The sequence below is a fragment of the Saccostrea cucullata genome, unplaced genomic scaffold (genome assembly GCF_032062105.1).
Source record: "Saccostrea cucullata isolate Sc308-1 unplaced genomic scaffold, CSIRO_AGI_Scuc_v1 ctg5, whole genome shotgun sequence".
Taxonomy (NCBI): Eukaryota; Metazoa; Mollusca; class Bivalvia; order Ostreida; family Ostreidae; genus Saccostrea; species Saccostrea cuccullata.
Window position 1 is genome coordinate 1,081,881 of NW_026940631.1, and position 25,207 is coordinate 1,107,087.

The 25,207-nt window shown below is 34.0% G+C and overlaps 2 protein-coding genes across 2 annotated transcripts in view; one reads left to right on the forward strand and one right to left on the reverse strand.

Annotated features, from left to right (window-relative positions):
- The window catches only part of LOC134255752 (SUMO-activating enzyme subunit 2-like), a 36,813-nt gene extending 23,911 nt beyond the window's left edge, over positions 1–12,902 (forward strand). The window contains exons 9-18 of the mRNA XM_062738264.1: positions 122–221; positions 1,820–1,962; positions 2,049–2,142; positions 2,539–2,651; positions 3,107–3,262; positions 4,244–4,301; positions 4,420–4,458; positions 6,174–6,279; positions 6,690–6,808; positions 12,524–12,902. Coding sequence (XP_062594248.1) covers positions 122–221; positions 1,820–1,962; positions 2,049–2,142; positions 2,539–2,651; positions 3,107–3,262; positions 4,244–4,301; positions 4,420–4,458; positions 6,174–6,279; positions 6,690–6,808; positions 12,524–12,666 — 1,071 coding nt within the window. The 3' untranslated portion in view covers positions 12,667–12,902. The remainder of the gene's footprint in view (positions 1–121; positions 222–1,819; positions 1,963–2,048; positions 2,143–2,538; positions 2,652–3,106; positions 3,263–4,243; positions 4,302–4,419; positions 4,459–6,173; positions 6,280–6,689; positions 6,809–12,523) is intronic.
- A 5,278-nt stretch (positions 12,903–18,180) lies between these two features.
- On the reverse strand, positions 18,181–25,179 carry LOC134255742 (TBC1 domain family member 20-like). Its single transcript, XM_062738254.1, has 8 exons — positions 24,964–25,179; positions 23,519–23,692; positions 23,231–23,311; positions 22,763–22,949; positions 22,312–22,413; positions 21,793–21,934; positions 20,669–20,856; positions 18,181–20,427 (listed from the first exon to the last, which is right to left on the reverse strand). The coding sequence occupies exons 1-8, from the start codon at positions 25,076–25,078 to the stop codon at positions 20,226–20,228; spliced, it is 1,191 nt and encodes a 396-aa protein (XP_062594238.1). The 5' UTR covers positions 25,079–25,179; the 3' UTR covers positions 18,181–20,225.
- Positions 25,180–25,207: the final 28 nt, after the last annotated feature.

A 25,207-nucleotide genomic window follows, 5' to 3' on the forward strand; every position in this document is an offset into this window, starting at 1 on the left:
CAAACATTAAAATTTTCATTGGCCACAATTATTGACCCTACCCCCCACCACACAAATTAAAATGATCCCAAAGTATACTTAAAACTAAGAATGAAGACTTTACATTAAGTTTTATGTACAGTTATTCAGGGATGACATTAAGTATCTATTGTCAATGGAGACCTTATGGAAGAAAAGGAGACCCCCTGTTCCTCTGGATTTTGACAAACTACCTCATTCAGGTTTGTTCATTATGATGTGATTTGAAATTTTTTGACCCAGGGACACAATCAAATTTGAAATTTCTAAATTGTGTTTTTGAGAATGAATAGAATTGAAATCTTGTGGATTTTTAGCTCACCTGAGCCGAAGGCTCAAGTGAGCTTTTCTGATCACATTTTGTCCAGCATCCGTCTGTCTGTCTAGCTGTCTGTCTGTACGTCTGTCTGTAAACTTTTCACATTTTCGACTTCTTCTCAAGAACCACTGGGCCAATTTCAACCAAACTTGCCACAAAGCATCCTTGGGTGAAGGGGATTCAAGTTTGTTCAAATGAAGGGCAACACCCTCATTCAAGGGGAGATAATTGGGAATTAATGAAAATTTGGTGGCATGTTTTAAAAATCTTCTTCTGAAGAACCACAATGCCAGGAAAGATGAAACTTATGGGGAAATATCCTCAGGTAGTGTAGATTCAAGTTTGTTCAAATCATGACCCCCGGGGGTAGGGCCGGGCCAAAATGGCCGACCAAAGTTTTACATAAAAATTATATAGGAAAATTATTTAAAAATCTTCTTCTCAAGAATGACAAAGCCATAATTCATCATATTTATATTGAAGCATCCTCAGATAGTGTAGATTCAAGTTTGTTCAAATCATGACCCCTGGGGGTAGGGCAGGGCCACAATGGCCGACCAAAGTTTTACATAGAAATATATAGGAAAATTCTTTAAAAATCTTCTCAAGAATGACAAATCCATAATTCATCATATTTATATGGAAGCATTCTCAGGTTGTGTAGATTCAAGTTTGTTCAAATCATGACCCCCGGGGGTAGGGCGGGGCCAAAATGGCCGACCAAAGTTTTACATAGAAATATATACTAGGAAAATTCTTTAAAAATCTTTTTCTCAAGAATAGCAAAGCCATAATTGATCATATTCATATGGAAGCATCCTCAGGTAGTGTAGATTCAAATTTGTTCAAATCATGACCCCTGGGGGTAGGGCGGGGCCAAAATGGCCGACCAAACTTTTACATAGAAATATATAGGAAAATTCTTTAAAAATCTTCTTCTCAAGATTAGCAAAGCCATAATTCAGCATATTCATATGGAAGCATCCTCAAATAGTGTAGATTCAAGTTTGTTCAAATCATGACCCCTGGGGGTAGGGCGGGGCCAAAATGGCCAACCAAAGTTTGTTCAAATCATGACCCCAAGGTATGGTGGGGCCACAATGGCCGACCAAGTTTTTACATAGAAATATATAGGAAAATTCTTTAAAAATCATCTTCTAAAGAATAGCAAATCCATGATTGGTCATGGGACTACTTTTGGATTTAAACTTTTCAATAATAAACCAATTTCTACTTTTTCCTAGCCACAGTGCTCAGGTGAGCGATGTGGCCCATGGGCCTCTTGTTTAATAATAACTACCGTATAAGTGGAAATTTAGCAAGAATTTAATTTTGGCACTATTAGCAAGGGTGCTGAGATAGCTAAAATTGAATCTCTAAAAATTAATTGAGAAATTGCTAAATTTGCTTCTCACTAAAATTTCCAATTTTGCAGTATTAATACCAGTGATAATGAGACCCTTATTCCTGACATGTTTACAGAGTCTTCAGAACCGTCCAGTGTGATGAGGGATCAGAGAGTCTGGTCGATGAAGGAGTGTGCCGACGTCTTCACCGACTGTCTGGCCGGACTGAAGAAGGAGTTCGCTAAACAGGGCAAGAACGGGATGCTGATCTGGGACAAGGTCAGTCACTATCTCACTATGGGTCATATGTAAAACAGTTTCAGTAGCAGGGAAGATACTATAGGACTATTATTTTGTGGTTTCAGGATGATGACCTAGCTATGGACTTCGTGGCAAGCACAGCTAACATTAGATCTCACATATTTGGTATCAACTTGAAAACTAGATTTGACATCAAGTGTAAGTTTTACAAAATGGAAGATAATACATGTATATGTGTTATGAAAAAAAATGTTAATGCTCAAAGAAAACCTTAAAAAGAATATTCCTTTGATTTATGTATTTAATACTAAGCTGCAAATTATAATAGAATAGAAAAAAATGTCATGATACAGAAAAAAATATTACAGCGAAAGTGGTGTATTGTAGTGCTTTAATCAGAGAGACTTTTTTAAGAAGTGCTTTGAGAATTATCATTGTATGTTTTATCAAAGTTAGACTTTTTAATGAAGTGCTTTAAAAATGATCAGTGTATGTACAGGTATATAAAAGGGGTAGTATTGGTAGTATTTGGAGACTTCCTTAAATCATCTTCTATTTTTACGAGTTAATCTTTGAAATGACCTGAACTTTCAGCAATGGCTGGGAACATTATACCTGCAATAGCAACAACAAACGCAATCATAGCAGCTCTTATAGTGATGGAGGGGTTAAAAATTTTAAATGGAAGAATAGAGGATTGTAAACAAGTATGTATGGCTTATTGTCTGTCAGTGGTGGTTTATGGTGGTTTGTCGTTAAATCCTGACTACTATTTAGGCATAGTGCATGCAAAGCACAACACTATTATATACATGTAAATATTGTGAAGAAAGATCATTGATATCCAATATTGTTTTGACAGAACATTGATGTCTGATCATAGATATCCAGTTTTGTCTTTAGAGATCATTGATATCCATTATTCTATTGACAAATTATTGATATCCAGAAAGGTGTTTATAGGTCTGACATTTATTTTCATTTTTTTTTTATCGTCAGATGCATATGTTTTTAATATCTAACAATAGGTTAACACATCTTTGAAATAAATGTATTATAAAATGTTAGTATTGACTATCATTGGTATCAGTTTTGTGTTGACTAATCAATTATATCAGGTATTGTGTTGACAGATCATTGATATCCCATATTGTTTTAACAGATATACTTAAACAGACAACCAAATCCTAGGAAAAAACTCCTGGTGCCATGTGCTCTTGACAAACCCAGTCCAAAGTGTTACGTGTGCTCATCCAAACCTGAAGTGACGGTGGTGCTAAATACAGAAAAAATTACAGTCAAGACACTGGAAGACAAGGTATAAATTTATACACACCCTGTATACTGTCCAACTCCATACAAAATCAAATACAGACAAGACACTGGAAGACAAGGATAAATTTATACACACCCTGTATACTGTCCAACTCCATTCTAAAACAAATACAGACAAGACACTGGAATACAAGGATAAATTTATACACACCCTGTATATTGACCAACTCCATACTAAAACAAATACAGACAAGACACTGGAAGACAAGGATAAATTTATACACACCCTGTATACTGTCCAACTCCATACAAAAACAAATACAGACAAGACACTGGAAGACAAGGATAAATTTATACACACCCTGTATACTGTCCAACTCCATACAAAAACAAATACAGACAAGACACTGGAAGACAAGGTATAAATTTATACACACCCTGTATACTGTCCAACTCCATACAAAAACAAAAACAGACAAGACACTGGAAGACAAGGTATAAATTTATACACAACCTGTATACTGTCCAACTCCATACAAAAACAAATACAGACAAGACGCTGGAAGACAAGGTATAAATTTATAAACACCCTGTATACTGTCCAACTCCATACAAAAACAAAATACAGACAAGACACTGGAAGACAAGGTATAGATTTATAAACACCCTGTATACTGTCCAACTCCATACTAAAACAAATACAGACAAGACACTGGAAGACAAGGTATGAATTTATACACACCCTGTATACTGACCAACTTCCGAACATTGACAGCTAACAGGATTATTAAGTTAGAAGAAATTCTGTCAATGTTCATGTAGATTTATTCTGTCAATGTTCATGTAGATTTAGTACATTATAAATAACTTGTTTGCAATTTTTCATAGGAAATAAAAAGATTATATATCAATCGCTCAGTGCATGATAAATCTTAACTAGTGTTGTAATCGTAATCTGAATGGAGAGTAATACTTATTACCTGAGTAATGATCAGTTCTAGTGTTGCCTTTGCTTTATTTCCAGATCTTAAAGAATGCCATAGGGATGGTGGCCCCAGATGTAGAAATTGATGATGGAAAAGGTTAGTTTTTCCAAGAAATACTGCATCTAGAAGGAGATAAAGTTCAATAGTTAAAATGATGCTCTTGTATCTGGAAACTTGTGCAGAAGCCAAATTTTTTCTTGCTCTTCTTTTTTAGGAACTATTCTCATCTCAAGTGAGGAGGGAGAAACAGAAGGTATACTACAGTTCTCTGTAAACTTACTGTAAACCAACTATTACTTGCTTCATATTTTATTTGTGACATGACCCGGCGAGTTTTCCTTTGAAGTCAACCGTACTGTAACTGCGATACAGAACACTTTTTGTGGGCGTTTCTTATGCAAATGAGCAGAAACTGTACTGTATCTGCAAAATACCAAAGATACAGTACGGTTTATTTTTAGCGATGACGGAAAGCTGTTTTCATATTCAGACACAACAATCGTTCAATTCGCATGATAGCACTGTTAGTAATTACTCAAAATTTGAGGTGATTTTATTAAGAATAAAATTTTACAAAATAAACTTACATGAGTGTCGGATTCAAAAAATTTAGAAAGGAGGGAGTGGGGCAGATCAAAAAGGACTACCTTGACCCCCCTAAAAAACCCCTGAAAATCGTATTTGGGGGGGGGGGGGTAGGTTTGTAATCAAACAAGACACTATGTGCGTGAAATCGTTACTTGTTGATAAATTAAAAATAGTATGTATATACGATTGGCAAAAATAATTTACAAAAGCGAAAAAATAAAAAAAAAATTTAAGTTGGGTGGGGGGGGGGGGGGGGGGGGGGGGGGCAAGTGTGTTGACCCCCCTTTGGTGACTCTACATTTTATTAAAAACTTGAAGTAAAATCCCCCCCCCCTTTCTTTCATCTGTTTATTTCAATTTTGTATATGATTACAGGTTAGAGGATATTGTCGGAGATTTCTCTCAGTATACGATATCCCGAAGCATTTTTGTTTCAAAATATGATTCTTATATCTAAAAATGTTTTGCATTAATTCATAGTTTAAATAAAAAAAAATGTCAGCAAGAGCTGAATTGAGAAAAAAAAGAAACCTACCCAATTAAATCTAAATAATTTTTTTGGAAAACAAATTATATAATGCATCCCTCAAATAATTATTTTTAAGATATAAATGTAAATAATTACCTGCACGTCCACCTCACTCGGCATTTCAGTTGCGACTGCTTAAAAATGGGATACTAAATCAACTTTCTGCTAAAATCATCTGATTGGTTGAGAGATATGTACCCAAATATGAATGTAAATTGGTGAGGTCATTAGAAAGGTCATGTCACAAGTCATTTAGAATACAGTTTCTCTGTATCAGAGATACACTGTAAACCGGCTCGAGCTATCGCTCTCGCCTCAAGCCCCGCCCTTCATATACTTAAATAATACTTGTGATTCGTCCATATGGAATCATTCCACAATCCACGACAGTTATTTTTAGTGACTGAGGAAACATTACTGTAAAATCACATATTTTTATTTCTCGGTCAAATTTTTCGTGGTTTTAGGAAAATCTCTTAGTTCGTGGGGATTTGATTTCGTGGATCAAGAATTAATGAGTACTTATGTATGTTACATTTTACATTTCTTGGTGGACATGAATTCGTGGGTCTCGTCATACCTCGAAAACAACAAAAATTAACCCCCCACGAAAATTTGTGATTTCACAGTATTCTCAAATAAAAGCAAAATGAATTGTTTCCGGGAATTAATATTTGAGACTTAAAGTAGGTTGTGAAACTCTCGGATATTTCTCACACGTGATAAAAGTCGGTTTACAGTTACTGTAAAGAAATGATGAATGAAGTTCAACATCAGTATAATTAGACTACTGAAAAATGTATTCTAGATTCAAAAGTAATGATGTAATGATGAATTGCTTTTCATTTCAGAAAACAGTGATAAATTTTTGAGTGAATTCCATATAGGAAATGGCAGCATTCTTAAGTGTGATGACTTTTTACAAAATTATGAATTAAAAGTGATAATAGCTCACACGTAAGTAATTATTTTAAAAAATTACTATTTTTAGTCTGACAGGATGTAAATCCCTGCTTTGCCAATTTTGAAAAAAGATTTGAAAGATAACTTTTTAGTTGGATATGAAAAAGACTTACTGTATAATTAAGAATTTTGATGAATGTAAATTTTTGACTTTAAAATAAGGATTAAAAATTATTTTAATAATATTATAATTTAAATTTTGTCATACTTTAAATTATACAGACACAATGTACCCATTTCATAACTGAACAAATTCATTATGTTCTGCATTGAAGCCTTTGATGCAAGGCCAAAGTGTATTGTTTTCAAAAATATTAAATTACTCCTTGCCTGTCTGCACTCTGTTTACAGAGTCTATTTCAACAGAGAACCTCTTTTGTATTTTGTTTATGTTTTGTTGACAGGGAGAAGTTGGAGGAGGAGAAGGAATTTGATGTAGTGGGAGATTTATCAGAGCTTCAGGCCAAACCAGAGGAGGAAAAAACAGCCAATCACAACGGAGCTACCAAAGACCAGGAAGAGGGTCAGTATATATATATATATATATATACCTAGCCTTTAGTGCTCTCTTTTCCAAGGCTCTTTATCCCTAAAAAAATGTTCTTTCTGATATATTGAGATTTTAAAGATTAACACGACTTGTAAATAGGCATAAACAGATTTTCAGCAAGTCCATCTTCACCGGTGACGATTAATTACACTGAACAGTGACAAAGTGATCAGCTCTATATATAGGGTTCTTCAGTTATAGCGAGATACCAATCGAATTCGACGGACAATTCCTTTTACGAATCGTGTTTAGCCTCAATAAACTTGGCAGAAGGAAATTTTAAGTTGGACCCCAAAATTCACTCAGCCCAGGCAAACAAAGCACATTTTTCTAGCCTGCTAATTTTTCCTTATTCAGTTAATTTTTAAACTTGACTGTTTATTTTATGCTCTTCTGGTTAAAATCAAGAGCTAAGGTGATGTGAAGGTTTCCATCATCCATCTGTTTGTAAACAGTTTTACAAAAATACTAAATTCTATTATTATGCCCCCCTTCGAAGAAGGGAGGGCATATTGCTTTGCTGCTGTCTGTCGGTCGGTCGGTCGGTCGGTCTGTCGGTCTGTCGGTCCATTTAGTTTCCGCTCATTTTCTTCATAACCGATGCACATACTGAAATGAAATTTGGTATACAAGTATATCACATGAATATCTAGGTCAAGTTTTGTTTCGGGTATGGTCGCACCATAATTGACAGAGTTATGCCCCTTGGACTTAAAAAAATTCCAATTGTTTGCAGTTTCCGCTCATTTTCTTTGGAGAGGTTGCACATATTGAAATGGAATTTAGTATACAGATTAGTCAGAAGAATATCTAGGTCAAGTTTTGTTTTGGGTACGATCGCACCATAATTGACAGAGTTATGCCCCTTGGACTTAGAAAAATTCCAATTATTTGCAGTTTCCGCTCATTTTCTTTGGAGAAGTTGCACATATTAAAATGGAATTTAGTATACAGATTAGTCAGATGAATATCTAGGTCAAGTTCTGTTTTGGGTATGATCGCACCATAATTGATAGAGTTATGCCCCTTGGACTTAGAAAAATTCAATATTTTTGCACTTTCCGTTCATTTTCTTTGGAGAGGTTGCACATATTGAAATGGAATTTAGTATACAGATTAGTCAGATGAATATCTAGGTCAAGTTCTGTTTTGGGTATGATCACACCATTTTTGACAGAGTTATGCCCCTTGGACTTAGAAAAATTCCATATTTTTGCACTTTCCATTCATTTGCTTTGCAAGAAGTTGCACACAATGAAATGGAATTTAGTATACAGATTAGTCAGATGAATATCTTGGTCAAGTTCTGTTTTGGGTATGATCATATGATCACACCATTTTTGACAAGAGTTTTGCCCTTTTGGACTTAGAAAAATTCCAATTTGTGGGGGAGGGGGGCATAAGTGTTTTACAAACATCTCTTGTTTTGATTGTAACATACTTATACAGTACCCCTGCTCCGAAGAAGGGTGGGATGGGGTTTACTGTTTTACCCTTGTTTGTCTGTCCATCTGTCTGTGTGTAACAAATTTTTGGTCACAATTTTCTTAGCAAGTACTAATTGCAGGTGCTTGAAATTTAAGCAGATTCTTTTCTGAGGCATGACATATAATGGAATTCATTTTTGATCAAATAAACTTCCTGTTTATTCATGTGTCTGTCCGTACCATACATAACAAATTTTTGTTGCAGTTTTCTCTGCAACTACTCATTGCAGATGCTTAAAATTTTAGTACATAATTTGTTGAGACATGCCATATGGTGGGATTTATTTTTATATGTCTCTGATTTCAATTTCCTATTTATCTGTGCATCTGCCCATAATTGAACTTGTGTATATTAACATGATAATGTATGTTCACATCAGAGTGGGGCTTTAACTAGTGAGCATTATTATCTGGCTCACAGACTTTTTTGTTTTTTATAAAATAATACATAAATGGATTGGACAACGGGCACAGGCTATATAAGTCAACACCCTGCATTGGAACTATAATATTTTTTGTTAATATAGATTTCTCATACAATATATAAAAATTCAGCACATTTCAGGAAATTGACAAAATATGACTTTTGTGGGGGCAAAATTATGCAATATACCGCATGTTGTCTTTTTAAGAAACTTTTCAACATATTTTTTAACAAATTGAAAAATTGATACAATATTAGTAAGAGCAGTTCAATATTATCAGGATTTTCTGACCTTGTCCTTCCCTTTGACCTTGATTTCACTTGTTTTAATTTAGAATTTAGCTCTTTGGACATAACCTTTGCTCCAGAAGAGACAGGTTTTTCTTTTTTTCACATATGCAATACTTGTGACAAGACCTTTTGGAATTTATTATAATATTCATGCCTGCCTTCGAGGAAGGGAGGGCATATAGTTTTGCTGCTGTTTGATGTCCACCATCAGTTTCCATTCATTTTCTTTGCAGCAGCTACACATACTGAAATGAAATTTGGTATACAGATTAATCATAAGAATAACTAGGTCAAGTTCTGTTTTGGGTACAATCGAGTCATTTTGGATAGAGTTATGCCCCTTGGACTTAAGAAAAAATCAAATTTATGGGTGGGGGCATAAGTGTGTTACAAACATCTCTTGTTAACCTTATCTTGATTATTCCCCTTAGTTTGTACTTAGTTTTCTCTTAGCCTTTTTAAAAATTTCCATAAAGGAATACTTTAAACGCCTTTATAAACAGCTAAATCTCCATGAGGGTAATCATATCTGCATATGAGATAGTGTTTAAATTTGCTATTGTAAGATGTATGAGAGAATGAAGTTGAAACTAAAGATATGTATAGGGTGAATCAATATTACATACCATGCTAAGAAGACAACATCTTCGCTATCCAAGGGTTTCCGATCCGAAATCTACTCTACATCTTTGGTAGCCAAGGGTTTCCGATCTATAGATTTCGGATCGGAAACCCTTGGCTAGCGAAGATGAGAAGACAACTGTACTAAAGGTACCAGTATCAGTGAAAAAAAACCTAAATCTTTTTCTTATTCTAATTTTTAGCTCACCCCGACAAAGTCGAGACGAGCTTATGCTATACCCCCGGCGTTGGCGTCGGTGTTGGCGTCCCAGGTTAAAGTTTTAGGAGCAAGTCCATTCCTAAGTAACTATAAGCCCTACCTGAACCAAACTTGCATGGATGATGCATCTAGGGATGTACACTACCAGACTTGCTTCGGATGCTGGATCTGACCTACATTTTCTAGATGAATGACCAGGTTAAAGTTTTTGGAGTAGGTCCATTCCCAAGTAACTATAAGCTCTACCCAGACCAAACTTGCATGGATGATGCGTCTAGGGATGGACACTACCATACTTGCTTCAGATGCTGGATCTGACTCACATTTTCCAGATGAGTGACCAGGTTAAAGTTTTTGGAGCAGGTCCATTCCCAAGATGAGTGACCAGGTTAAAGTTTTTGGAGCAGGTCCATTCCCAAGTAACTATAAGCCCTACCCAGATCAAACATGCATGGATGATGCATCTGGGGATGGACACTACCATACTTGCTTCGGATGCTGGATCTGACCTACATTTTCCAGATGAGTGACCAGGTTAAAGTTTTTGGAGCAGGTCCATTTCCAAGGAACTATAAGCCCTCAACAGACCAAGCTTGCATGGATGTTGCATCTAGTGATGGACACTACAAGACTCTTGCTTCGGATGCTGGATCTGACCTACATTTTCATTCCCAAGTTACTATAAGACCTACCCGAACCAAACTTGCATGGATGATGCATCTAGGGATGGACACTACAAGACTTGCTTCGGATGCTGGATCTGACCTACATTTTCATTCCCAAGTAACTATAAGACCTACCGGAACCAAACTTGCATGGATGATGCATCTAGGGATGGACACTACAAGACTTGCTTCGGATGCTGGATCTGACCTACATTTTCATTCCCAAGTAACTATAAGCCCTACCTGAACCAAACTTGCATGGATGATGCATCTAGGGATGGACACTATCAGACTTGCTTTGGATGCTGAATCTGACCTATATTTTCCATACAAGAGACCAGATTAAAGTTTTGAGAACAGATTAATCCCAATGAACTTGAAGTCCCTCATATCTGCAGTATTAACAAATTTATGAATATTGGTTTACACTATACATGTTTTTCATGCTACATGCATAGAAATGTGTATATGCCATGTTTAAGAAATAAGGTATCATTTTTTGAGTTTTATTGAGATGTAAAACGGGTTGGTCACGTGATCAAATCCCATAAAGCCCGAAGGGCTTTATGGAAGATTTGATCATGTGCCAACCCGTTTTACATCTCAATAAAACTCAAAAAATGATACCTTATTACTTATATTTACCCCGGTACATTTGTGACTTATTCATACTTTATATTTGCCTGATTGTTACTTTTAACACGTGAAATGCGGTAATTTTTCAAACCCAACGGCATGTATGTAATCCACTAAACACGCGTCGACCCTTTATGACGTCACAGAGAAATTACGTCGAACGTTTATCCAAACGCACATCTATTACCCCATACCTGTATTTACACAGTTATAAAAACGCTTGCTTTCAGTAGTGTTATATAAAGGAAAACATTTGCAAATGTAAATATAAGGGGTTAAACACAACTTGCAAGAATATTGTTGTTGGGATAAATACTAGATATTAAGAAAATATGATGTGAGATTTGCATTACTTACCAGGGCTCCCACTGGACTAAAAATATTTTTCGCCACTTTTCGCGACACAAGCTTTAAGAAAAGGCATACTTACATCTGATTTCTCAACAATGCAATGCACTTTTTGTTATTCAATTTTTTTATTATGTTTATCTGACACAGATATTGTTTTAAAATTGTAATGTTTAAAGCTTATGGTAGTATCCATTTAAAAAAAGAAAAAAAAATGTTGGAATTACACAATTAATTTGATATTGTATTGATATCAGCCAACTCTTGACAGAAAACGTCCTCTTGTTTATATTTTTTTCACCTGGGAAGGAGGGGGGGGGGGGGAGGTTACAGACCTAGTAAAAATATGACATTTTTTAAAAAATAGAAATTTTCATCATTTCCTTAATTAATTGTGAAAAGAAGTAAATTAAAAAGTAATGAAAATTAGGTTTGAAACTTAACAACTTGGAGACTCCAGGGTTTAATACCTGATTGTATTACTTACACTGATAACATTCATGGAGGTGAGCTTCGTAATCTTTGATTACCTATGTTTTATTTTAAAGATATTTACATTTCCAATGTCTTTGTTCAAGATAAAATTACAAATTGTAAATGTACTTTATTTCCCCATCAATGTATTGGAGCTGCTCAAAAAAAAAAAAACCACGTGCAGTGCGTAACAAACAGTTAGACAGTAGCAGGGCTTGGAGCTCTTGGACTGGCGGAATCAAAGAATGAAAATATAAGGAATAGCTGTCTTATTTTTAAATTTCATGACGATGATCAATCGCTCACATCATGAAATCGAAAAATAAGACAGTTTATATTCCTTAAATAAGATTAGAGCAGAAAAGAAAGTAGTGTACTTGGGTGGGTCCCAATTCATGTTCTATGGGCATATTTTAATAAATTCTGTGAAATTCTATAACATGTGTGTTTGCCACATGCTAGATCTACACTACTTCAAATGTTTGATTAAAACTTCATTCACCATTTTGCCCTACTTTTCAGAAGAAGACGATGTCATGGTGGTGGACGATATTGAGGCAATCAAAACTGGAACAAAACGCAAAGCTGACCAAGATCCTGAGGCGATCAAGGCCAAAAGAGTGAAGGCCAGCTCGGATCAAAGTGATGATATTGTGATTCTATAAATAGAATGGGGTGATCACCAAAATCTGACTGAGACATGAAAATAAATCAAGGATACCCTAAAAACTGAAGATATATGTACATGTTTGTATGCTAGGACTTGTAAAATTTTGGATGCTTGTTCAAGGTCACCGGATTGTCTCGGACATTAATGCTCTGTTTTCAGAGTGACAAACTTTATAAGTGCTCTTTTGAAAGAATAATTTTATAAGCAAAATAAGATATTTCGTATAGTGCAGATTAGATTGATTTCCTAGACATCAACATTCAATCAGGCTTAAGTTAGCTCATAAGGATGGATTGATATGAAAGTATTTTGATGTTAAGAAGGGTGTTAGATGACATTAAAATGTGAGACAACAGAATTGCCTTCTTGATATTGTTATAATATGTGATTAAAATACAGATAAAGCAATTTTTCAAAATATGTTACTAATACTATGCTGAGGAATGATTTCCAAAAATTATAATACCCCACCCCCTCTTGAAAAATTTGAGGGTATATATAAAGTGTATAGTGATCATGATGTCTGTATATGTCTTTCTGTGCATCCGTCTTTCTGTTATGCTGTGGGGTACACATCTCTCATCCGCAACTCCTCTTTTACCTCTGTATGAAATTTAATGAGACTTTCACAGAATCTTTGATACATAGTGCCATTGTGCACCTCCTATTTTACTTTTTGATCTGACACTTATTTTGGGTCTCCCAGAACATGGACTTTTCAGTGATAACCATACGGGAGTTGGGAGGGGAGGTATCCTTTAGTGAGTTCATAGCTCACAGTACCTCTAGTTCCAGTTATAATTTAAATGAGATGCATGCGTCAGAAGTACAGACGTACAATTCAGTCACTAGACCTATTAATATTCTCTAGAGAAGTGGACACACTTTGATCTAAGGGGTGTTAAGAAAGTTCGTTCCATCATGAAATATTTTCAAAAATTTCAAAGTAGTGGTTAACTAAAAAGATAAATTTTCAAGTCTGACACAATCACAAGACTGTGCTTTAGATTTGTAGCAATTCATTTCTTGTAAGAAATTATAGAATTTTTCTTCCATATGAAAATATATGTAACATCTTTAGAGCACCCGAATGATAGAAATGCTGGTCATTTTGAGTAAAAATAAAGGATAATTTACATTTGTTTCTTCATAGCTTATATTGCGTCAGACAAGCTGATGAGTGAAGGTATAAAAACGATAGATAACTTTTCAAAAGAACAGCTGTGTCATTTTGAAATTTTTCACAGATCTGATAATTTTTGCATAGTATTTGAAAGGATGTTTTGACATGTGTAATGAATATACGTCACAAATATGCGCCATCTCTAATTTTTCTGAACAGACTTCATCTATTATAATACCTGCCCTCCTCTTATTGATTCAACAAAAGACAGTTAAAACCTTATCAGTAGCAAGAATGGACTCTGCAAACATGAAATATCACAAATTGTAAATATCTTCTTATCGTTTTTCTTCTCGAAAATAAAAGAAATATGTGGAACGAACTTTCTTAACACCCTTTACATATCCTGCATACTTCTCTTGAGATTAACTTATTGGTGTATACTTAATTTCTTATAATATTATAGATGCAGAATAACTTTACAACTAAGTATTCAATATAAGTCTTGCTGCAAATTGAATTCTTTCTGGACTTGTGTGACTTATTTTCAAGATTTTGGACTATTAAATAAAGCCTTTGCTGGGTGCATCAACACCATGTTTTAAAACAAAGTGCATCCATCATTGGCATGATTTTGATACCAGTTACTGTTTCTTGTTGTATTGGGCAGGGTAGAAGTGTTTTTCTAAATATCAGCATAATTAGAGCATATATGGTGATAAACTGGTATAACAGCTGCTAATGCCACTCATTGAAGTAAACTTATACCTGAATGTGACTTGTTTATTTTATGGGTTTAAATTTATCAATACAGAATTTTCTTCCGGGATCAACTTGGGCCAAGGTAATACAAACTAGTGTTTTGTATACATTGTTATCAGGCCCCTCTTTATGTGAATTCAAGGCTGACTGTGTGTTATACAAACAGGTGTCCCCAGATGACCCTGTGTTGACCACATTCAAGGCTGCCCTGTATGCAGATTGTGTAACCTGTCTGGGAGGGATCTACTTGTCCTTATTTCTCTATTCATAGCTTCATAAATTATGAAGTTTTTGCAGAACAAGTTTTTGTTTTTTAAGCAAATACAATGTAACATCAAATTGTGTAATATGGTCAAGATTGTACTTGGCTAATAGGGGAACGAGTTGGGTTTGAATAAATCTTGGGTTTTCCAGTAATGAGAAACAATGCTAATATGACAGACTGAGAAATGACCTGTCGAATTATTGCCTTTGAAGGAGCTTGGTACATGTAGTTGGTCTTAGCTAATTAAAATTCACTTTCAGGAAAATAATTTTCCTTTCCCATTTCACAGGAACCCGATAAATAAAAAAATGTTAAAATTTCAAGTGACATGTTGATAAAATTTTCACTTTTCAAGTACACCCAGATTCCTGCTGAATGCCAATCAAAAGTGCCCTCGTTCTTTGCAATTTTAAAGCCTAGTAAGTGTCTATTTCAAGGTCATAAGTAGCTCAAATAAGTATTATTTTTTTATTTATGGAAACTTGAAAATTGAAACATCATATAAACATTCCTTAAGGCTATTGCAGTTGTATAAACCCAATGGAAACATTAAAATGTGGCCTTTCATTAATACTAGTAGTACCTATAGGGAGGGGAAAATAGGCAAGTTTGGTTTTAAGTGCCTTTAGATTTTGCTTGTTTGCTTTTTGGTGCAGAGGGGTTGGTGCTTTAACTTCGGTGTCCATTTATCAGGGTGAATGGTGATGAAATTTCTTGCATTAATTCACCCTGTTCTTCACCCTAAAGTTATCACAAAGAATATTTTGGATTTTCATAAGATTTGATCTTTACTGAATTTTCATTTGCTAAGAGAATTTTTGAAGATTTTGATTGGAAAACATTAACAAATTGAAGTTGAATCTATACCCGTTTTTCAGAAAAAAAATCACAATCCCTTAATTTTGAAAAAATTTCAGAATCTAAACCGAGTACATGATATTTATGCCGACCTTCAAAGAAGGGAGGGCATATTGCTTTGCTGCTGTCTGTTGGTCCATTATCAGTTTTCCATCATTTTCTTGGCAGAAAACCGTTGCACGTATTGAAATGAAATTTGATATACAGATTTAATTATCATAAGAGCATCTAGGTTAAGTTCTGTTTTGGGTATGATTGAGCCATTTTGGATAGACTTATGCCTGTTGGACTAAGAAAAACTCAATTGTTTGCAGTTTCTGTTCATTTTCTTTGCATAAGTAACACAAAATGATCTGTATACCAAATTTCCTTGATGAGCAACTGTGCCTCTTTCAAACAACTGAAAGCCCAAGTGAGCTTTTTTGATCACCTGTTGCTTCTCCTGAAATTTTTCACATTCTCAACTTCTTTCCAAGAACCACTGGGCCAATTTTAAACGAAACTTGGTACAAAGCATCCTTGGTAATAGGAAAATTTTAATTGTCAAAATGAAGGGCCACACTTCCTTTCAACTCCTCCCCTCCCCGTTCTCAAAAAAAAAAAGTCCAGCAGCACACACACAAACGTGCATGAAAGGGGCACATGGCTTACTTTGGGTGGTTACACATATTTTTGAACTACAGAATGGGTTTACCTCTTCGAAGGAGGGATGTTGAAGCCATTATATTCTGCCTACATAACCGTGCAAGTTATAAATTTAAAAGTACTTAAAAATTGTGGGCAAAAAAGGGAAGGTGCATGGGACTTGCCTGATCCACTCCTTACCAGATTAGACAGAATAAATATCCTTGAAAAGGATTTCATGTAATGTAACATATGTAGGGTTATCTAATTTATCAACAATGCAAATAAAGATGAAATAAAAATCAACAATGATGTGAGATAACACGTCTGTGTCAGAAAGTGAGGATGTCTGTCTCTTTAAGTAAGATCTACAACGTTCTCAGTCCCCCTAAAAGAATTACAAGAATAAATCTCATATTTACAAGTAATTAAGTTGCACATGTACACTGTAAACTTTGAATGAATTGCATTGTGCCTTCATCTGAATAATTTTTTATCAAAATGTGTTTTGCTTAGAATTTCTAAACAAATACTGCAGATACTGTTTATTATCATATTTAGAAGCTAAAGGTTAATGTATACAAATGGAATACTATTAGTAGCTGTCCGAGAAAGGGGGGTCAATGATATTTTTAAGTATAAATAACAAAAACCATTATGTAAATTATGATTATATCTTGAATCCAAATCACAAAAATTTTCCTAGAAAAACGAACCATGCAGAAAGATTATGAAGGAAATTGGGGCTGGGTGACCTAAATCAGAATTTAAAAAAATAAGCAATATAATAGTTTATATATTTTTTTAGCTGGAAGCTTGTGTTGACCCAGGACCCCTGACATTGTGATAATAACTGAATCAAGATAATGCTGTACCACAGTTGTAGAAAGATGCATCCTTTTGCACCCTTTTTTTTTAAATGAAAGAGAAACACCAATATGTTTTATCCCCCAAAAATTGTGCCCAAAATTCCAAGGTGACAGTTGCTCAAATTACAAAATGTACTTTGCATTGCAATTATATCCTTGACTTTCAAATAACCACTAGTCTATTTATGTACCATAAAATTGACAATTTTCTCAACCTTGAGAATAAAAAGTTTATCTTGTAAACAATAAATCCTTGAGACATACATAGCAAACATAAAATTGTAAAAGTCTGCACTTTTATTAAAGGTCTGGGACTATATGGTTAGATAAAATTTGACCTTAACATTCTAAACTCAGATTGTAAAGGACTGAGCCCTTATTTAAAATAAGTTCTTTCTTTACGGTCTCTACATACATCTAATAATAGCTCAATACCAGAGACATTTTAATGTTGATAGCTGATTATTATTCTACAAGGAGAGGCTGATGCCTGTTTTGAATCTAGAATGTATGTCTGCATGGGGACTTTTAATAAAACATTTCTCCATTGGGACTTTTAATAAAACATTTAAATTTAATAAAACATTTAAACATTTCTCCATTTTAAAAAACTTTAATACCGGTACATTTACTACCTAGAAAAAAAATGAAGTAAATATTCCTTTACCTTATCATAGCCTAGAATCAAATCTAATATTTCCTATACAGTAAACCATGGTTATAACAAAGTCACTGGGACCTATGAAATTACTTCGCTAATTCCGTAATTCGTTATATTCATATAAGGAATTCGTTAAATTTATATAGCTGGGGATCCAAAATAACTTCGCTATATCTGTGTTCGTACTAAACAAGTTTTGCTGTATACTAAAACTTACAGGACCCTAATATATCCCCAAAGCCTCTCCAATGATTGTCTACATCTTTGACATAGCACAATAATGACTTTATTATAACATTATTTTGTTTAATTCCACATAAAGGTGACATAACAACAATAGATAATAATTAATTTAAAACTTTCTATATTCAACAAAATTCATATTACAAAATTCTGCATCAATTACAGTCTATTCCATTGATAAATACATGGATACAACAGAGACGACGTTCCAAACAGATAGGGTGTACTACCTAGAAGCTGCTTATTATGAAAATAAATTACATACAATATTTTCAGTGCTATCCCAATGAAAAAGAATAGTTCATTTTTTTTAATGGAAATTAATGGTAAACACATACAAAATGTCCGTCAAATGTTTATCAATATCTGTCATAAAAATTTCAAAACCGTATTATTAACACGTGCAATTAGTTTAATTAGAAATTTTTTTTAAAAACTGACAAAATCGTGATTCAACGACACACGTAGTAATGATAACAGTAACCAAATACCAGAGTATGGGAGGAATAACAAACAAGGAATATAGACATCACTGCTGCCCATAAACGACTTTATTTTACAGGTACAAACAAGTACATGTACACCAGCTGATATAAGAAGATAAAACCACATGGCGACTAGAATGAATCAACAATTTAGAACACTTCATAACTTTATCTCATATCAGAGATTATATTTTCCTAAATCATCATGTAACAATTAGATAATTTTAAAGATGAAGATATGTACCTACTATACATGTGTTTACTGGCTATGAGGAGCAAGTTCATTGTCCCCTCCCAGCTACAACTTCTAGGGGCACTGGACAAATTGATAAATAGATGATGTAAACCCCCTCTCAGCTTTTGAGAAATACTAGTATTTCTATAAACGGTAAAGGGTCACTCTAAAATGCAACAAACGCAGAAAATTATATCAGATATCTGAATATAGGTAAGAAAGGATAGGAATTCATGTATATTTGATAAGTTTTTGTATCTAATAAAAATTCTCAGAGGCTGGGAGGGAGGGGGTTACCTCATCCATTGGTAAGGTGCCTGTAGATGCACAGCTTCCAAAATTAGTAACTATTAAGGGGTAAACTTGGTAAATTGAATAAAATGAATAGATAGTGATCATCATGATATACAGTTTTTATAATGCCAAAACAAATGGAAGACAAAAGCAATAATATGTACCATTGTAAAATTCATGTAGTGTATACCGGTAATTTCAAAGATTTTTAAAAGAAATACAAAAAAAAAACCCAAGTATATAGAGCAGCTGTTGATCAGAGAAACTTTAACTCTTTTGGTTTCTACCTGTACAATGTAATAGTGGAATAATGTATCCTCACTCTTTAACCTACACATTTAATTCCATGAAATCAAATTCACACCAAAATCTGCATACTAGTATTGTTCTTGTCAACTTGTGTATCATGGTTTATTAATGTAAACAAGACTGCATGCTGGAGCAATGTTTTGAAATACATATATTTTTTGAAATATCTACTTTTGGTAACACTGACAACTCTTCACCTCACTCCAAAACTCCTGAATGAGCATCTTTGTGTAGTTTACTTCTGTAATATTTTATGGAAATCACTCCAAAACTATAAAAAGTAGTTTTGAAAGAACTTTGGTGAATTTTCAATTTTCAGCAAATCTTGGCATCATGGTTAATCAAATTAAAAATTCCATATTCAGAATGATGCATCTTAGTGTAATGTATTTGAGTACCAAGTTTAACTTAGCTCAAACTCAAACTGTACGAGGAGTTACAGGCAAGTGTATTCAAAAAATTATTCATTGAAAAAGAGATACACTTAACCAACATTTAAGCCCTGTTGGTCTTTGAGCAGAGCTAAAATTTCATTAAAGCAGTGAATTGGACATGTTTAATTAATGATAGATAAATGTATAACTAATAAAAAAAATTCCTGCAACTTTAAAAAGAACTAAAAATTGCAAGGGGACTATTTGGAAAATTAATGCACAGAATGAGAAAATAAAGACACAAAAGCTCAATACATGATGATTTCAACAAATCTGGTCAGAGATCCTCTAAGACCAGCTAACAAGATTTTCCTAAATCAAAACAATGTTTCTTTAAATGATCTATCAGAAAGCAACAGAAAAAGTCAGACTTTTCATCAAAATCTCTAACATCATGACTTATAATCATGGGTATAATAATGATTGAGCCATGTTAACCCTGCAGCTGTAATCACCCCTACAAGAGTCCACAATGTCACCTTTATAAACAGTCTGTCCCCATCAAGGTACAACAAGTTCTTCAACACTCCCCCCTTCTGATGGCCCTGTCTCATCCTCTCAATGTTTCTCCTTCTATGCTGCGAGAGAGCACGTCTGCAAAACATGGAAATATTGTAGTGTGGTATAGGACTTATAACAAAATAACAAATGCCATATATTTATCCTTTATATAAAATAAAGTTCACTGTTTTTCATTGAAACCCAGTGTGGATGGTGCTTGTTTTAATAATGTGTTTATGGCACTATTTACCCTATATATGAATGAAACTATTCAAAATATGAAATTGAGTAGAATTTGTTTTAACTGTGTGAAGTTTATAAACACAAAACATACTTTTTCTGTTCGTGAATTTCAGATGCTTCCTTGGCAACTGTCTTTGGAGGGAATTTTGAGAACAGATCTTTTGCCTTTACAATTAATTGTTCATATGGCAGATTGTCTGGTATTTTAGACAACATCCCATGCAAGGTGCACATTTCACACTCACTGGCAAGAATTTCTTTTTCACGGTACAGCACAATCTACAAATATCATACAAATCTCAAAATTCAGGAAATTTTCATTTATAATTCTCTTGGTGTTTGACAGTATACCCCAATACATTAATCTGTGGGAACCATTCAAATGATTTAATACAGTACATAAAATTTGTCTGAATATTTCATAATAAAGAAAAATATTGCCTGTATGATTTTAATCACTTAGATCACTTAAAAAGCTTTTTATTAAGAAGTTTAATGCTTTTTAAATTCAACATATTAAACATTTACTGATTGGAGAATATTTTTTGCAAGAAACACTGACTTTCACAATCAAAGGCTTACTTTCATATTAGGACAATATAAGGAAGCTATTTTGTGATACGAAAATTTTGATTAATAAAGGTTAATTAAAAGATTAAAAATTGGGCATTGGAAAGCACACTTTACTTTGTCTAGGAAGGGAAGGGCAATCACACTATCCACAACCCTAGCTCCTGTCCCACTTTTACCAACCTCATGCCAAGTTTTGCTTCATGAATGTTTTTCTTATTACTTATTTGATTCTTATGGAAAATTGGATTGAAAGGATATTGTATACCCTCCAAAATAATATGTTATAAGTTACAATGTACATGTACCTATGTTATCATGCTCCCATCGTAATCTTTTTTGATGATTGATGTAGGTGAATCATGCTGGCATTCCGAACAAATCACAGAGGCTGATAACGTACTATATTTGATCTTACAGTAAGTAATCACTATATACAAAAGGGCCTCCGTGTAACACAATTCATATACATGTACATGTACCTATAACCACTATATATGCAGCTAAATTATTTTCAATGTTATGTCATCAAAAATAATGCAGGTTTGATTATAACTATATCAAAATATGCTGTTAACTGTAAAAGTCTGTACTTCTTGCAAAACTTTGAAGGAAACACTGTACATCCACTTAGCATGTACTTACAGACGCTGCCATATAAATAGGCATTAGAGGATCACATGCCATGAAAAAATCATACAGTCTCACTATGGAATCTAGGTCACCTAACACATGACCAAACCATGTGATCAACCAGCTCAAACAGAAAACAGTTCCTACTTCAGACCTACAGAAATACAGAATAGTGTATACATGTACTACAAAATGGAAATTTTACATGCAGTTCATACTATTCAGGCTGCATTTGAAATAATTATGTAGGATGAACTTGTCTTTTTAAAGCATTATAATAATTATTTTGTCATTCTCTTGCTGTTTGGAACAATATTTTGAAATTGTAGGGAATATTTATGACATTCTTAATGATACAGATACTTGAGGTATGTGCCTCACATCAAAGTCTGTCTCCTGTTATTAACTGCACACTTTCTCAGAAACTGGGTTTATTCAAATGTATTGTAGGAATTATAGATATAGCACACGTACTGACAGTAAAAATAAAAATCATACAAAATAAGCAGAAAATAATATAATTTAACCTACTCTTCCATAAAGTTTCTCAGTGTAGGATTAGCCCTTCCTACAATTGGATACAAGTAATTCAGAATGTGCTTTGTTCTGTCCATGTTGGCATCCATAAAGTCCCTGAAACAAATACATAATACAAACTAAAATTGAATATTTCTTGCTGCTCTATATCATCATATTTTAATAACGTCTCTTTAGCCTCATTGAGATGTATTACTACATGTGAGTATACAAGAAAATGACATTGAAATCAATTTCACAGTTGGCTCAGTAGGATTAAACACAGCAAATATAAATATTCTTATGTGTATTTCTAGATGATTCAACTAAATACATGTACAACGGTTTATTATTATAGTTTATATCTGTTAATCAATTATTTAATTCTTAACTTTTTTGAGATAAAAAAAAAAGACAGCTAGTACATGTACATGAAAAAGCTTCATTTTCAACACACTTGACCCACCTGAGATGTTTTAATGACAATACATCAAGAATGGCAAAAGCTAGATCCTCCCCTAGAACCAGTAGAAATGTGACACAAATATCATGATAGCCCTGATAGTAGTGAAGTTCATTGTGCTGTACCAACACCCGCATGATCAGGTCCACCAGCTGATCCTGATAAGACATCCTGACATCTTCATCCATACCTGAAATGTCCCTAGGCTTTACTTATACATCAAGTTATACTCTTCACTTAAACTATATTGGATGTTGCATAACATAAATAAATTTATGACAAGAAATTAAAATCCTTAAGTCTTTGAAATAAAATGAACTGAGCGAGCTCCCCAATAAAATATCAATCTTAATTTCACATATTGGTAGGAGCTGTCGATGAATCTTTTGACTACTACAAAAAAATATTTGGAAGATAAACATCTTTTTAAAAAGATTTAAACACTTTTTTCAATTATATAAAACATACTACCTGGAGGAAACCTTTTTAAGGACCTGTTAACATCCATAACAACTTGTGTATAATCCCTGTGTCCATGTAAAACCTCCACTGCTACAAAAGTATTCAGACACTAATTTATATATCAGCTACTCTCTGCTCAAAATCGTTCATTAGAACTGATTATTCATATAGTTGCATTGAAAAATAAATGTGCATTAATTCTTATTGCTATATAGTCTATACAACCATAATGCTCATACGTGTTAACCAAAAAAAAAAAGAAGATATTTGTGGAGACTTTTTTAAAGGATAACTTACTTGGTTTCTGGGGAATGTCAGTGACATTAACATTAAGCAGTTTGGGCCACACCTCTTTTCGTATATCATCATTAAGTAGTCCTCCTGGACTGACAGCAAACTCTCTCAATCCTTCAACGTCGACAATGCCACTACTCAAAACTTTAAGGATACTCTGTTCTTTTTCACTGTAATCTGAAATCAATGAAATCTTAAATAAATCATGAAAACTTTTTTTTGAAAAAAAATCTCCAAAACTTGAACTTGGGAATCACTTGCAGGGATATACCAATGAAGATTTTCAGTTGAACATAACAATTAACCCTGTAGGTTGTAATGGTTTTGCCAAGATATTGTCCTAAGAAGCATAGTTGGTTAAGTGTCTCTAACTAGTGACACAGATATCTAGGATTCAATTCCTTGTCAAGTCCTATATTTTCTCCTTTCCTGTTTCATGATTTGCTGCTGTTGACCACCCCTGGAATAGGAGTGAGTAAAAGGGTCACCAAGGGCAATAAGAACTTGGGTTGTATCTTTGAATGTGCACGAGGATAATTTAAGGAGGGAGGAATGTATTGTTTTGGGTCATAGATATCAGCTTCTAGTAGCTCGGTTGGTAGATCTCATGACTAGGGATGCAGGGGTCTCATTCTGATTCCCATTGAAGCCATACATTTGCTCCTCTCTATATCAACCCAATATACATGTACTGTGAAATCATCAAAATTCATGGCAGCCAATTTTCTTTAATTGCTTGAATTATATACAACATTACTTCAAGGGTACGTAATTTCAATGTGTTCACTCATAACTAAAAAGTTAATAGAGCTTTCAAACCTTAGTATAGTAATTTGTGAAGGATGTAACTTTCTGGATATGTATAGTGGTACCCATAAATTCCATGAATACTGCGCCACCACGAAATCTAAATGATTCCTCAGTAGCCATCACTGACAGTCAAGCACTCAAGGTTATATTTTAGTGAATGAAAGACAGTTTCCAGAACTTTTGATTACAATTTATTGACTTCCCAAATCCCCCTCCTCCCTGGGTTATCTTAACCAATATCATAAATATATATTGTTAAATTAAGTCCTGTAGATGTATATGCTTACAGCGCAAAACCAACCATGCCAACCGGTGTACCAAGGCCAGCTTATTTTTAGCCCTTTGATGTTGACTGTAATATTTTTTTTTTTAAAATCTTACATTCAATTAATCATGTTCATTTAGGAACTGTGGTAAAATTGGAAAATTAAATTTCAATGTTAGTACATTTATTGGTTTGTACGGTTGATGCCATTTTTGCAAATCATCAGTGGCATAAAAAAAATCTGAAAGTCATTGACAAGTGACTTATATTAACTCACTACATTCAATACTTATCAGTATCTCATAAAATACATGTAACTGTTACAACTTATAGCACAGATTTTCAATGTATTATTCAGGTACGTTGTAGATACCTTCTTCATGATCAATTGAACTTTGAACACAATCCGCATCATCTGCGTCCAATGAATTGATTCTCCGTATTGATTTGTCTCTTTTTGATTTACTAACTCTTCTTTCAATCACCATATCTGCTCGTAAACATTATTATTACACGTCATATATGAATATCCCTACCGTCAATGAGCAGACAGCTCTCCCTCGACCCTTATATCATTGAAAAATCGCTGATTGATAAATAACCCAGAGGAAGTAAAA

Bases quoted from the DNA above. Each gene is read 5' to 3' on its own strand.
- LOC134255742 (XM_062738254.1), bottom strand. From the start codon at position 25,078: ATGGTGATTGAAAGAAGAGTTAGTAAATCAAAAAGAGACAAATCAATA. The intron at 23,693-24,963 runs GTATCTACAACG...CATTGATTTCAG, and splicing joins TTCAATTGATCATGAAGAAG to ATTACAGTGAAAAAGAACAG. The intron at 22,950-23,230 runs GTAGTATGTTTT...GGGACATTTCAG, and splicing joins CTTAAAAAGGTTTCCTCCAG to GTATGGATGAAGATGTCAGG.